Genomic DNA, 15443 nt, shown 5'->3' on the forward strand with positions numbered 1-15443 from the left:
TGTTCTTAATTTTGGTTTATTGCGTTATTTTTTTTCTTAGTTTTAATAGATTTCGAGACATAGAATAATATCTAAAAAGAAAACATGAGCATTCAACAGTCACCAAGTAGAAAAATAGTTGCTTGTAGGAAAGGCAAGTTCTAAAACCATAGCAAATTCGTATTTGTATCGTTAAAATATTATTAAGAAAGCAGTCGTATGTATATCAAGCAAGCAATATAATATCGTTGTGGTTCTGATATTTATGTTAGTACAACAAAAAATATGAGTTTTACAATATCAAAAAAAAAAAAAAAATTGTGACACCTAATTTTAAGATAAGGTTCACAGAAGAAATTCTAAGTAATAAGGAACTTTCTAGGGCGTGTCCTTTAAAAGCCTCATAGATGGCGCTGTTCCGTTTATGTTTCATTTGGTAGGAAAAAGATGCTTATCTTTTATACCGAAAAATTAAAAGGTTCTCAGGGATTTCTAAAACCTAAATCCAAGTGAACGAAGTCGCGGGAATCATTTAGGATAATAGTGTCAAAACCAGGTGAGGTTATAAATACAATTAGTGTAATTTAGGCAGTGATTCAGGTTTCTAAAAATCCATACTAATATTATAAATGCGAAAGTGTGTCTGTCTGTCTGCTAGCTTTTCACGGCCCAACCGTTCAATTGACTTTCAAGAAATTTGGTATAGAGATAGCTTACATCCCGGGAACGGACATAGGCTTCTTTTTGTCCCGGAAAATTTGAGTTACCGCGGGATTTAAAAATCTAAATCCACGCGGACGAAGGCGCGGGAATCATCTAGTGTTAAATAAACTACTCTCAGCTTTTGTTAAGCAAACTAGCACGAAAGTTCGATTTAAGAAATAATCTACGTCCTTCTTCTAAGGAAACTTAGAAAGGCATGAACAACGTCATTTACGAGACTTTGAAGGACTGGAAACTTTCTCATTGAGATGGTATTTTATGTGGGTAGTTAACAAAGTGAAAAATTGAACATTTTTCGTGTTCAACAAAACAGTGCTACCACGAAGAAAGTGGCATAGTGGTGAGGACGTCGCTATATCAGGTCACATAACAGGTCGTAACAATAAATTTTATAATACAAATTATTCTCTCTAGTTTAAAATTTCTCTAACAGGGCAAAGTGCACTTATAACGTTCGTGGTAATACTGTATTTTATATTATTATTTTCTCTTAACTTTTTTATTCACAATATTGTTCTATCTTTGAACTATTATTCCAGTAATAAATGATTAAGGCCAAGTAATAAAGAAGCTATATTAAGTGTGTCAGTCTGTCTGTATAATGTTGAAGGAATTACATGACAGTTCAACAGCTTTGCCTATCTGGAGTTTCAATCAAGAGTTTTATGATAGTTTTTTAGTTAGTATAACAACTTTATGATAGTTCTAATAAGTTTAAGTGATTTTGTAAAGTGGTGATAATAAAAAAAATACCCGGCTGAGTTTCTTGCGGGCTCTTAGACCTGGGCACATTTGGAACCCTTGTAACTTTAGTTTTAAGTTCGCGTAAAAATTATCACCACTAAATCATCTTACAAATCCAACAACTGACCATCAAAAAGTGTAATTTATTACAGTTCTTGCAATTCACGAAGGCGAGTGGACTTTACTTGTGGTTACGTCGGATACACGGGCATTGCGTAAGTGTGCGTGCATGTCGTCGCACCAATCAGTCGCGAGCAAGCGCTCGCAAACGCACACATTCAGTGTACGTTACTTATACCGATACGACTTAAACACAAGCATGAGCCACTCGCCTTCGTGCATTGCAAGAACTGTACCTATTTTGAATAAATTATTTGACTTTGACTTTGACTTTGAGTACCATAAATTCAGCCAACAACAAATAGTTGCGACGAAATCAATCACAAGTTCGGGGCCATCTTCGCGATTGCCGTAGATCACCGTCACGATCCCAATCACCTCTGATTGGTTGACGCTCGCTCACTATTGGCTACAATGCATTGTTACAACAAGAGTGGCAAATTCAGCCAATCACAACAATTGAGATTGTAATAATGATTGATGCAGTTTTCCCGCAACCGAGGTGGCAGTTGTGCAACTAATGATGTGATTAAGATCCAAGGATTGTTTTCGAGACAAAAACGTTGTGCTTATTTCTAAATAACTATGTAAGATTTTGTCATGAAATTCGTTCCAACAGTATATTAAACAAGATTATCTTTGTAACTAGCCTATACCCGCGACATTGTCTCTTCCAAATTAGGTACATTGAATATACAAAACGAACACCCTAAATTTTCTGTAAGTATTTTTTTAAAAATTTTAACTAGGTATCAATATCATAGTTTTTTCTTTTATTGCGTGTATAATTATAAAATACGCGGCCGAAAGTAATGTGCCTCGCCCTTTAGAAGGAGATAGCAGATTTGTAGAGCACTGTATCGGTCGTTGAGACCGACAAAACGTCATATAGGTATGAGTGACAGAGACAACGCTTTACAAAGCTGAAATGTCATTCTAAAGGTCGATGTACATTACTTTCGGCCGCGTACTGTAAATATTTGTATGACCGAATTACATAATAATACATATAATATTATGTATGACTTATATTGTGTAGTACATTAGGCCCATAATGGGGCTAATTCTCTTGTACACAATCTCTAAACTAAACTAAATTAACGGGTCTAAATCTAGTGCTATCCTTTTCCGCAAGCAACACTTTGAAAGGGAAAGCAATAGATTTAGACGTGTCATTTTATTTTAGTTTAGAGATTGTGTACAACGGAATTAGCCACATTTGTTATTTATATTAGAAAGTGGTAGAATGTACATTTCACTACATTTGCCGCAATTAACAATGGTTAATATTTATTTCCGTTAAACAATTGATAAATTGAAGGTACAAATTTTTCAAAAAATTATTTTTTCCCTTACATACATTTTAGTTCATATTGTCCGATTTTAACAGGCGTTATATGTGATATTGCTATATCTTTATGCTTTACAATATATTGATAGACTTTGTAATACTCTAGTTTTTAATACATTTTTCGCTACATTCATAATATCACTTCAGGCTGCCACATATTAGATTATTAGTACATTGGTACCAATTCTGTTACTCAACTTTACTCAACCTTTAAACTAAATTGACAGGTCTAAATTTAGTGCCTTTCGTCTGAAGAGGATATCATTAGTTTTAAAAATGACAATTTAGTTTAGAGATCGCGCACAACAGAATTGGTACCATTGCGTCCTATAAATTGTCTTTTCAAAGCGTCAAAAATTAAAATGTTTAGTAAAGTTTAAAAATTCTAAATAAACTCTATACAACACAAATCATTTAAAATATATTCAGCGCTACAGAAACACTTATATCACTGACGAGTTGAGGGGTGGCGTACTATTGGTAATATACCAACAAACATAATATACACAGACTTTTTTGTTCAAAGCAGAGTATTAGCCGACCGGGTGACGGAGGAGCGAGTTCGCCGCGAATAGTTTTTTTTAAATAAATATAGCGAGCAAACGAGCAAGCGGGTCACCTGATGTTAAGTGATTACCGCAGCCCATGAACATTTGCAGCACCAGAGGAGCCGCCGATGCGTTGCCGGCCTTTTAGGAATTTGTTGGTCCGCCCCTTGAATAACCCCATGTTATAATCTAGTGGGAACACCGCCGATGGGAGTTTCGCGCGAATTCATATTATGCGCGATGGCAAGCTTCTGGGCGCCAATGCACCGCGTCCAAAAGCATCGCGCGAATTTATAATACGCGCGTAAACCGCGAGTAAAGTCTGTTCACTAACATAGTGTCGCTACCCAACTTGTGTTTATTATTTACTAGCTGATGCCCGCGACTTCGTACGCGTGGATTTAGGTTTTTAAAAATCCTGTGGGAACTCTTAAATTTTCCGGGATAAAAAGTAGCCTATGTCCTTCCCCGGGTTGCAAGCTACCTATGTACCAAATTTCGTCAAAATCGGTTGAACGGTTGAGCCGTGAAAAGCTAGCAGACAGACAGACAGCCACACTTTCGCATTTATAATATTAGTATGGATATTCGTATTTTATTACAATAACCATAAGAATAATGTAGTATTCTATTTTATTCTTAGAATCATCATCATCATCATGATCAACCCATAGCCGGCTCACTACAGAGCACGGGTCTTCTCTCAGAGTGAAAAGGGTTTTGGCCATAGTCTACCAGGCTGGTCATGTGCGGATTGGTAGACTTCACACACCTTTGAGAACATTACGTAGAACTCTCAGGCATGCAGGTTTCCTCTCGATGTTTTCCTTCACCGGTTATTTTTAGAATAGTAAACATTTATTTATCAAACGAAGTGAAAAATTACATAATAAAAGCAAAATATTAAGTGTGCCTGCGGGTGTAGCGACACTAAGTCAGCGAACAGACTTTAGTTCGCCAGCCTCTCGGCTCGCGCGTATATCACGCGGCGAGTCGAGTTACTAGAGATTCCTTGGTGCGTTCAGTTAACGCGCAAACTTAAGGGGGCTCAGGACAGTGCTTTCTTCATACAAACGTAGTAGGGTAATTACTACATTACTTGATACTGTACGCTCAAAACTAAGTATTATATCGATTAATCTCGTCATTATCTAGGTTTATTGATATATGAAACATTGAAAAAATTTATATTGATTTTAAAGTTACGAGGCTCAAAAGATTCCGATTTTAACACTAAATTTATGACAACTTTAGGCGTAAATAAATAAGATTAGGGGTATGAAAATTCTAAAGAAATTTAACATTAGACATAGTTTATTTATTCATCCGTTGAAATAACTTAATTTGCAAACATAAACTCAGTAGTTTTTTCTCAAAAATACTTTACCTAAACCCTTGATTTCGGTGAAAATCATCGTGCCTCTCACCTTTCTCATACAATGTCAAGTGAAAAGCAAACAGGTTCGGTCGGGCGTACTGCGTCACCTTAAGAGCGGCAAATGGAAATGGAGCAGTATGAATGCTCGTGTTGCGTACTACTTGACGCAACATACGCGCGAAACTATTCGAGGCGAATTCGCCCTTTCCGGTCGAAGGTTTAATTTAGTAAAACAGCCATACTCCTTCCAAGTTAACCCACTCTCATCTTACTACCAGTCATCATTATCACTCATCACTAGGTAAGATCGCAGTCAAGGGCCAACTTGAATCGGATTAAAAAAAAAAGCCGAATTGAGAACCTCCTTTTCGGATGTCGGTTAAAAAAAATGTAGTCGCCTGTTGTAGTCGGCTAAACCCCATACATTTGTTTCCCGCTCGCCACACCGCTACAAGTGGGTGGGCGCACCGGCACTAGCCCACCTCACTCTTGACGTAGAACAGAAGGTAGGGCGTGGCCGCGGAGCGCATCTTGGGCTCGGCGGAGAGGAGGTCTTCGAACTCCTCGTTGGAGATGGGTTTGACTAGGTCGTCGTCGCAGGCGAGCCAGCACGCTTCCGGCCTGGTTCGAGGGACGCAGCATTCGTTTGCTGTGCAACCTGAAGGTACAAGTAATTAGGTGTAGTACTACCACTTTGTAGTTCTTAGTGTGTAAGAAGGTTCTGGAGTGTTCTCATAAGCCGCGAAGCCGAGGAGTCGGAGCTGCTGTTGGTGGTCGGCACATCACCTCCTCCCTCTCGCTCGCACTTGGTGTCGGCTTGCGAGTTGTTATACCGAGACAAGGATTATAAAAGTCTGTACACACAGACAGTTGAAAAGTATTCTCATGAAGCTGGAGCCAGTGTTAGTGGTAGACGCATCGCCTCTTCCGTCTCGCTCGTACTTGGTGTCGGCTTGTGAGCTGTCTCATGTACCGTCATACCGAGGCAAGTATAATAAAGGTTTGTACACACCTGCGGGCGAAGGTCTGGGACGGTTGAAGAGTGTTCTCATGAAGCTGGAGCCGCTGTTGGCGGCGGACGCGTCGCCTCCTCCCTCCCGCTCGCACTTGGTGTCGGCTTGTGAGCTGTCTCGCGCGTACGCGACGTAGTGGCCCCCGGTGAGGGTCTGGCCGAGGTGCATAATTACCGCCCAGAGGATGTATCTGCAAATTGAATATGTGACCAAATATAAATAAGATATAAATTCGTAGAATTTTTGTTTTATGGCTGGAATCGATCTCAGATCAAACTTACATGAGAGTTCTTAGTTACCTGTGGGCGGGCGACTGGTCGGGTGCGCGCCTCGCGCAGGGCTCGCAGAAGCACGGCATGAGCAGCGGCGTGGGCGCGTGGCGGGTGATCTTCTCCATGCCGCCGCTGAAGCGCTTCAGCTGCAGCACCAGCAGGCGCGGTAGGCGCGAGTACGCTACGCTTCGCCGCGCTTCGTTGTAGCGGAGACAGCGCTCGCACCAATACTGAAACGGAAAAAATGAGTAGTGAACACTTTTGGTATGGTTTCACTACAGTTACTTCTAAAACCAAAGAAAACGAAAACTAAGACTAACTTGGCATATAGGGCCAAGTCTGCGCTTAAAATTAAAAATAGGTCGAGTTGTCGTCGCCCACCGCCTGAGCCTTCTCCGTCCACACATCTCACCTTGTTCTGGTCGCGGAGGTATTCGCTGGAGAGGCACGCGGCGCGGAAGGGCTCCTCGGGCGTGTCGTCGTCGCCCACGGGCACGCACAGCTCGCACACCGCCTGAGCCTTCTCCGTCACCGCCTCGCACTCCACACATCTCACCTTGTTCTGGTCGCGGAGGTATTCGCTGGAGAGGCACGCGGCGCGGAAGGGCTCCTCGGGCGTGTCGTCGTCGCCCACGGGCACGCACAGCTCGCACACCGCCTGAGCCTTCTCCGTCACCGCCTCGCATTCGAGGCACATCGTCCGTACCACCATCGTGCCTACAACAAATGAGAAGTTAATTATTTACATACGAAACAAACCAAATATCCTTATCCGTTTCGAATAATAGCAGGAAACGCAGGAGAATTTATATTTCGTTCATGACTTGCCAAGTGAGCCTCATATTAGTAATTACTAGCTATAGACGTTCTATTTCACGATGACTGTTCAGTCTTGGTTGTAGTAGTGAGTGTACCGATAATCATTAACGCCTCACTGTGTGAGTAACGTAAACCGCGTCGCGGGCGAAACTGAGCGCCACGCACACTATAACAATGTGCACGTGTGCACTCACACAAACATAGCCATAATGGTCTTCGTGAAATAGAACATTCTGTACCTTCAAAGTCATCCGCAACAAAGTCCCAGCCGGGCCGAGACCGCTCGTCTTTCTCGGGATCCGGCGAAGGCGCTCGCTCGTCCGAGGGCGAGTTGCGCTTGTCGTTGGTCTTCAGTTCTTTGCGCTTCTTCCACGACTTGCGCAGGTTTCCCAGCGTTTTGCCGCCGTCCGCGTCGAGGTTTGGTTGACGACCTATACCGTTACTGAAATCAAATGTATGTAGTTAATTTGGTATGTGATATTTGTCTGTTTGCTAACACAGAAGACTCTCACAAGACAACACTCTATCTAATTAAAACCCGGAAACCTTAGGCATAGGCAGCCCAGAGACTTTAGGCATATTAGTTCTACGTAGACCTTTTTGATATAGATTGGATTTTTATTTACTGCAACCCCTTCCAGCCCTTACCAGGGCTTACTCAAATATGAACTTCGGGCATTTGTATAATGCATAATGTACTGTACCTGTCTCCATTTTCTTGCAGCTGTAACCTCGAGGCGCGCGCGCTCAGCGCTCGACACGTTTCTCGTATACTGTCTAGGATGCAAACTAGTAACTCATGCGCGTCTTGCTGACGGTTGCCTGCAAATAATTACATATTATTATATACTACTTCGTCCGCGTGGACTACACAAATTCCAAACCCCTATTCTAACCCCTTTGAAATTATTAAAAATACTTTCTTAGCGGATGTATACGTCACGGTAACTATCTGCATGCCAAATTTCAGCCCGATCTATCCAGTAGTTTGAGCTGTGCGTTGATAGATCAGCTAGTCAGTCACCTTTTCCTTTTACATACTTAGATTTTAGCCGACATAACCACACTACTATTATAAATGCGAAAATGTGCCCATTACATTTTTATTAGTCATTCATTCAACAGATTATGATGAAAGGTATATAAAAAAAGCTTGCATCCCAGGGTCTACTTTTTATTCCGGAAAATCAAACAGTTTCTATGGACGGACGAAGTCACGACTAATCTAAATATATAAAAGTGACTGACTGAGAGAACTTTCAAAATCGGTCCATAGATTACTTCCTAAAACAAACTTACAAACTTTACCTCTTTATAATATTAGTATCGATATAGGATCTGTATCTATAGATAGGTTGCGCGTATTCTCTAATACGCTTTCAACACGTGGCGACAGGCTTCGTATTAGCGGAGTTACATGCTCTAAGTGGTTCTAAGCCTATGCTAACACTCGCTTAAAGCATGCCACAAGTTAGATGAAACCTGTCAAAGTTACCTACAAGTGCTTATCTATACACCAGTCCAATCCTAAGTACACGTGTGACTTGAGTAGACCATTCCACGAGGGCGTCATACGCCGTGAACTTCAGACTAGCTCAAGTCATGAGTATCATTGTTTTATTATGTGTGACCGAAACCCGCTTAGCGCTTATTTGTGACTTAAGTAGTCCATATTCTACTACTTACTTTAATAAGCATTACTTAAATGCGGATTTAGGTCACGTAATGATAAAATCTATACAGTTACCTACATAAAAACTTCGTATAATAGGCAAAATCCATAGCATGATAGTAGTTTTTGACAATCTGATAAAAATTGGAGATACACTTATTATTTTGTACCATATAAGCTGATACGTAGAGATGAGATAATCTGAACTGAATTGTGCGTTTCAACTATCGTGAGTGATTTCCATAATACATGTAGGGGAAACCGGCTTTACTCACGTATTTAGTGGACAAGATTCGAACCCATCTGGGGTCCTTTTTCACAGGGACTGACTCTGACTGCACGGCCGTCTGATTTCAACCAATCAGGTTATTGTTAGATAACGCGATAATTTTATCACCTCATCTCCGAATAATCTGATTGATCGAAACACGCCTTCACTTCGCTCCGCTGCATTGGAAACGCACGAATTTAGTGGAAAACTAATTTGGTACTGTGAATGTAAAATCGATGCTCCCCACTGTACTCACGTGGTTAATCGACGAATGCCCGACTAGTTTCAGACGCATCAGGGGTCTTTTTAGGGTTCCGTACCTCAAAAGGAAAAACGGAACCCTTATAGGATCACTTTGTTGTCTGTCTGTCAAGAAACCTACAGGGTACTTTCCGTTGACCTAGAATCATGAAACTTGGCAGGTAGGTACATCTTATAGCTGACATTTGGGGAAAAATCTGAAAACCGTGAATTTGGGGTAGATCACAAAAAAAAATTAAATTGTGGTCAAGCACTAATAATTAGTATTTTCAACTTTCGAAGTGAGTAACTATATCAAGTGGGGTATCATATGAAAGGTCTTCACCTGTACATTGTAAAACAGATTTTTATTTATTTTTATGCATCATAGTTTTTGAATTATCGTGCAAAATGTCGAAAAAATACGACTGTAGTACGGAACCCTCATTGCGCGAGCCTGACTCGCACTTGGCCGGTTTTTTCACAGGGACTGAGCTAGCAATGCGTCACGGTTGAGATTTATATTGGAAATCAGTCACGATAGTTTAAACGCTAAAACTGACAGTACCTTCGAATGTGGCGTTGACTTCTCTTAGAGCCGCCAGGAAGGCATCCGCAGCGTAAGGCTCTGGCGTGGCGTCGGCCGCGCCACTGTGAAGGCATTTGCTCTCCGCAGCGCGCAGGCTCAGGTATGTCTCGTGGAGTTTCTCGGTTGCTATCTGCAACAATTTAAAAAAAATTAAGATAGGTTTGCGACCATCATTAATAGCCATGTGTTTGTTTGTTGGACTGTCCTTCGATCACGTCGCAACGTAGCAGAGTGAAATAGACTACTTTTATCTCGGAAAATCAAAGAGTTCCCACGGGATTTTTAAAAATCTAAATCCACGCGTACCAAGTCGCGGGTACCAGCTAGTATATTATAGATCACACGACATCCATCAAGATTTATCTTAGACGTCGGTGCTGTTTGTCAGATATGATGTTCGTCAACACTTGAGATTTTCATATTATATTTACTTTGTTTAGATCTTTTCTTGTAAGGTGGCTCTTATTTCACCACACACCGACATAACGCTGAGTAGGTTCTGCGGTAGTGAAGCGGTGCGGGAAGGGTGTGATGACGTGACGCGAGAGCTCAGTGATTGGTCAACTTGTAACAACTGTCACCCCTCCCGCACCGCTGCACTATTCCACTTATGCTCGCGACTTCGTTCGCGTGGACAACACAAATTTTAAACCCTTATTAGTTGAATTTTCAAAAATCTTATCTTAGCAGATGCCTACATCATTCATAATAGCTATCTGCATACCAAATTTCAGCCCAATCCATCTAGTAGTTTGAGCTTAGATCAGTCAGTCAGTCAGTCACCTTTTTATTTTATATATTTAGATGATCGCGCTACTGCAGTAATATTTAAAAGGCCGCCAAACTAAACAGCTGTTTTGTTTGGCAGCCATTCCTCTTTAACAGAGGTATTTTAAAGTATCAAATAGCTGCCATAGATTAACAGGTCTTTTTTTCAGGTCTACTTTTTTTACAGAAGCGATTTTCCGATCTCCTTGGTTTGCTAGACAAGAATATGATAGAACGATATGAGTTACATATATTATGTAATCAGAACTACCTGTTTCCCAGAGCTGTTGTACTTGTAGGTTATAGTATGCTCAACCGGTAGATTTTAGTGTTGATTGATTAGTCATGCATACTAAATGTTAACAATGTAAATATCTAATAATTAGAGACCGGATTATCCTAAAATTTGTCATTTAATTTCACGTGTTTTGCCAATTTTTGTGCAAATTTCAAGCATTTTTGTGCATATTTCAAGCATTTTTGTGCATATTTCAAGCATTTTTCATGCATATTTGCATGCATATAACAAGCTTTTTATGTTGCATATAATCTGGTCTCTACTAATAATACCAAATGTTAAGAATGTGAATATCTAATATCTGTGTTGAATTCCTTAAGATGAGTAGGTATTGGCCTTGACATTTTTTCCATCACATATTCCAGTACCATTAATTTATTGAAATAGTAACATAAAAAATATTATGCTAATGCTTAATTAAAACTGGCTAAATGTAGCCTCTTTAGAGAATTCTTCAAATAAATATGTTAATAATGTTATGGTTATGATTACGATTTCAAGCTGGGCAAATTAGTATGATATAAAAAACTTGGACAAGTGCGAGTGCAAGAAAATAACTATTTTCTGTATCAGAGAGGGGGGGGGGGAGGGGGTCGCATATTCAAATGTAGGAGTAGGTCAGATTGGGTCATGGTGGTTCTCAAATAGTCCAAGTGTCAGACCCTCACCCAGAGCACTTCAGCCTGGTGCCGGAGGACGCCATCCCGGCCGCACTGCGCCCCAGCGAGGAGCTCTTCAGCCTCATGCTGCCCAGCTTCTGCTCCACCCTGCTGAGATCTGTGTATACCTGTATCTTGCTTTTGGCCGCGCTGGTGTCTGTCTGTCCGAGCGCCAGCAGGTCCTTGCTGCTCCACGACCTGGTGCCGGAGGACGCAAGCCCGGCCGCACTGCGCCCCAGCGAGGAGCTCTTCAGCCTGATGCTGCCCAGCTTCTGCTCCACCCTGCTGAGATCTGACACCAAGTGGTGTAGGTTGTGGACGAACTGGGGTGCATATCTGAAAGAGAATGTAAATCCAATACATTTGTAAAGTGGATCTGATTACATCACATACAACTGTAAATTAGACTGTTATTGCACAAATGCAATTAAGTATCTTCCCCTGTTATTATCTATCTGTGACATTTATAAGTACAGTACGCGGCCGTAAGTAATGTACATCAGCCTTTAGAATGACATTTCGGCTTTGTAGAGCGTTCTCTGTCACTCATAACCTATATGATGTTTTGTCAGTCTCAACAACAGGGATAGCGCTCTACAAATCTGCTATCTCCTTCTAAAGGTTGATGTGCATTACTTTCGGCCGCATACTGTAGATTCATTTTTGTACATAATGGATTACTTCTACATGAAATCACATTTAATTGATTGAATTAACTTGTATTGAAAAACTATTGCACTACTGGTGTCTTTTGATATTAAAAATAGCACCTCTGCTATAAATAATCTACTATTTTGCACACTTGCAATATAAATTTCCCAGACGTCACATCATTTCCAGAAATACAATATAGGTGTCAGGCATTTCCACAAATTGATTTGTCTATTGACGTATATAACAGGGCCACAAGTTACAACTTTAAAACCCATGGTGAATAATTGCAAATTCAGATGTGTAGCATGAGTACATAATGTAGATATGTTTTGTGAAATATAACTGTTATCAGAGTGATATCATTTAAAATCAGATAAGAGATTCATCATCATTTGTATCACTTTTATCATTTAAATTTATGGTTATATGAATAACAACTTTTGTCTTTTACAAGCACTGTTGTAATCCATATCCATGCTAACATAATAAATGACCCACTTTTCATGGCCCATATGCTTAATTTTTATTCCAGAAAATCAGTCTCCATGGGATTTTTATTAAACCAAAATCCACAGAGACAAATTCGCAGGCACAATGACTAACTGACTTGAACACAATCTCTAAACTGACAGGTAAACAGGTCTTCTGTTTGTACCTATTCAACTCCCTCTACAAACTCTCGCACTGCCAAGGGTCACTGGTAGAGATAAGTGCTTCCCTGTCCACTTTTACTCTCTTTTTCTCTTTATTGTAAATGTTTTTGGTACAAATTAAACTAAATTAAAGGAAAACATCATGAGGAAACTTGCATGTCTGCGAGTTGTCCTAATTAATGTTCTCAAATGTGGGTGTAGTCTACAAATTCACACTTGGCCAGCATGGTGGACTATACCCTACACCCTTTTCTATTCTGAGTGAAGATCCATGCTCTGATGCAGAAGTGAGTCAGCAATGAGTTAAGATTATGAAATAAGTAGATAATGGCCCCGATTCTCTAATCTCTCTCTAAACTAAATTTAGAGTATCTGCATCCTTTTCTTTTTACTAATGTTAAAAAAGGAACGGAACATGACTTTCACATTTAAAGACTCTAAATTTTAGTGCACAATACAAATTTAAACAGTAGGTTCGCGAGTGCGTGCTAAAATCACGGGTTTTACCATCTAAAAATTAAATTTAGAAATGTCAAACTGCTTCTGTCCTTTTCATATTACAATAGTAAGAAGAGGGTGCGAATACTCTAAAATTAGATTGTGCTTAGAATGGGTGCCAATATTGTTGTTTAAAAAGTTAAGCACTAACCTTAGAGTATAAAGCACACTGTTCAAAAAGCAAGTATTCCCGAGGTTGGAGAGAGTGGCAATGGGAGCCTTCCACTGTGTACTCCCTCCATACTGGTTGTCTGACACGTGGTGGCCATTCAACATGGCAGAGTTTCCTTGCGCCAACTCAACTACCAGCTGGAACTCTGTTAATGATTCTATATAGAAATAAAACATTCAGTGGTTAGTATTACTGATTCTTTAACAAAATTTGGTACTAATACATGACTTTCAGTAAAGAAAATCTGTTTTGGAAAAAAATTGAATCTATGGTGTGAATACAGTATATCTAGAAGCCTTCACGTTTCTTCATACAGGCCTATATCTATCTGTTAACTTTTCACAGCTCAACCGCTGAACTAACCTTATATTCTGGGGATGGACATAATATATCTTTATCCCCTCAAATCAGATTTGCCGCAGGATTCCTCAAAAAACTAAATCAAAAGCATCAACTAATAGCTTCAATAATATTCTATTGACTGTAGTAGATATTAATAAATAAGGTAATGTTTTGATGACAAATAACCTTACCTGAGGGCTTAGCCACGTCTGTCAGAGGTTTTAATTTCTTAGCGGCTTGTAATGTATTGTGATATGTGCCTTTTAAAGGCCTTTTCGCGGGTTTATTTTCTTTATTGTCGTTAGATTCTGGGCGAGTGCAATTTTTTAAACTCGCAGAATTATTCTGCTTGCTCAGTTTAGCTGCATTATTTCTTTTGAGTGACAGCGAATATTTAGTTTTCACTACACCTCTTTTAGTTTCCGATAATAAATTAACTGGCATCTTCAGTATACCTGTAAATATACCGGATAATGAAAACACGAAAGTTCGAGTTGAATCGCCACACAGAAGACCGTCAAGGATATCCGTGAAAATACTGCAAATAATTTGATGAACAGCATACTTACGCCAAAATTTATATTACACTCATTGACTTACATTATTTGTTATAAGGCAATGTATTTCCATAAATAAAAATCTGCTACAACAAATAGAAATGAAGAAAATATAGCCGCGAAGAACTCCAGCCGTAACAAGCAGCCATATTGAACCATAGATAAATATTTTATAGAATCCACCACAGAATAGACTATGAAGAAAAAGAAACGTCATTTAGCTATCTATGGACAAACCATTGATTTAAGGCTTCCGGTTTTGACTGTAGCTGTAGTAGTCCACCAACGTTGGCCTCCTTTGGATCAAGTTTGGCCCAATGACTCCGACTTTTTTATGAAACTTGTAGAGTGTAGACTCTGCATTACGTTATCACGCGTCGAGACTCGTGAAAAATCGGGACTATGGCGGGAATGGGTTATGGGTTTAGAATATAAAAATCTAATCTGTGGGATATATAGGTACCTAATCTTCTTTTTCTATATATAAAAATGAATCGCTGAATGTGTTGCTAAGCGCAAATCTCGAGAACAGCTGAACCGATTTCGCTAATTATTTTTTATAATATTCCTTGAAGTACGAGAATAGTTCTCACGGAGAGAAAATTTTAAAAAATTGCCTGAAATCTAAAAACAACACTTTTCTATATTCCCATACAAAAGATTCGTAATAATACTTAAAAGTCAATTTGAACTTTAATACGATACCATAAAGTCTAAGTGTTAGTGGAGGAGTTCCGGGCAGGCAAAACAATTGAGTAACGTTAGTATTGTATATTTTTCAATATTTATACGATGGTAACATTACTCAAAAATTGTCTGTGGAAAAAATAAAAAAATAATGAATCGACTGTGAATCGACTTTAAGGCGGTACGAAGTTCGCCCGGGTCAGCTAGTATTTTGAATAAAACCCCAGACGTATCTACAATAAACAACAGAAGGCAAACAATCATCCAACAATCATAGTTCGACATTAACTCAACATAGAGTTGAATTTTGATTATATTTTAGGCCTACTAAACTTAACTACATAATTTTCTGTTCAAATCAAGTAAGATGCCTTGGGGGTAAATGCGAAAGTTAATTTTTTCTACCAATACTAGCGTTACCTACTGAAGATCACCA

General features: G+C 39.7%; 1 protein-coding gene across 2 annotated transcripts; it reads right to left on the reverse strand.

Annotated features, from left to right (window-relative positions):
- Usp1 (ubiquitin specific protease 1) lies at window positions 1-14476 on the reverse strand. 2 transcript variants are annotated; one of them, XM_069502323.1, is made up of 11 exons: window positions 14364-14476; window positions 13955-14218; window positions 13401-13578; window positions 11573-11780; window positions 9699-9849; window positions 7652-7769; window positions 7187-7389; window positions 6541-6845; window positions 6156-6358; window positions 5856-6046; window positions 1-5501 (listed from the first exon to the last, which is right to left on the reverse strand). In XM_069502323.1, exons 2-11 carry the CDS (start codon window positions 14205-14207, stop codon window positions 5317-5319), a joined length of 1995 nt encoding a protein of 664 aa, XP_069358424.1. In that variant the 5' UTR covers window positions 14208-14218; window positions 14364-14476; the 3' UTR covers window positions 1-5316. The 2 variants fall into 2 exon arrangements, with proteins under 2 accessions (XP_069358424.1, XP_069358423.1); XM_069502322.1 differs by having other exon boundaries at window positions 14333-14470.
- Between the last annotated feature and the right edge of the window lie 967 nt (window positions 14477-15443).

Source organism: Maniola hyperantus, chromosome 12 (genome assembly GCF_902806685.2).
Source record: "Maniola hyperantus chromosome 12, iAphHyp1.2, whole genome shotgun sequence".
Lineage (NCBI taxonomy): Eukaryota > Metazoa > Arthropoda > Insecta > Lepidoptera > Nymphalidae > Maniola > Maniola hyperantus.

Excerpts from the sequence above, each read along its gene's own strand:
- Usp1 (XM_069502323.1), bottom strand. The coding sequence starts at position 14,207 with ATGCCAGTTAATTTATTATCGGAAACTAAAAGAGGTGTAGTGAAAACT. Across the intron at positions 7,390-7,651 it reads CTGCAAGAAAATGGAGACAG|TAACGGTATAGGTCGTCAAC; the intron begins GTACAGTACATT and ends ATTTGATTTCAG. Across the intron at positions 5,502-5,855 it reads TCCCAGACCTTCGCCCGCAG|GTTGCACAGCAAACGAATGC; the intron begins GTGTGTACAAAC and ends TTGTACCTTCAG.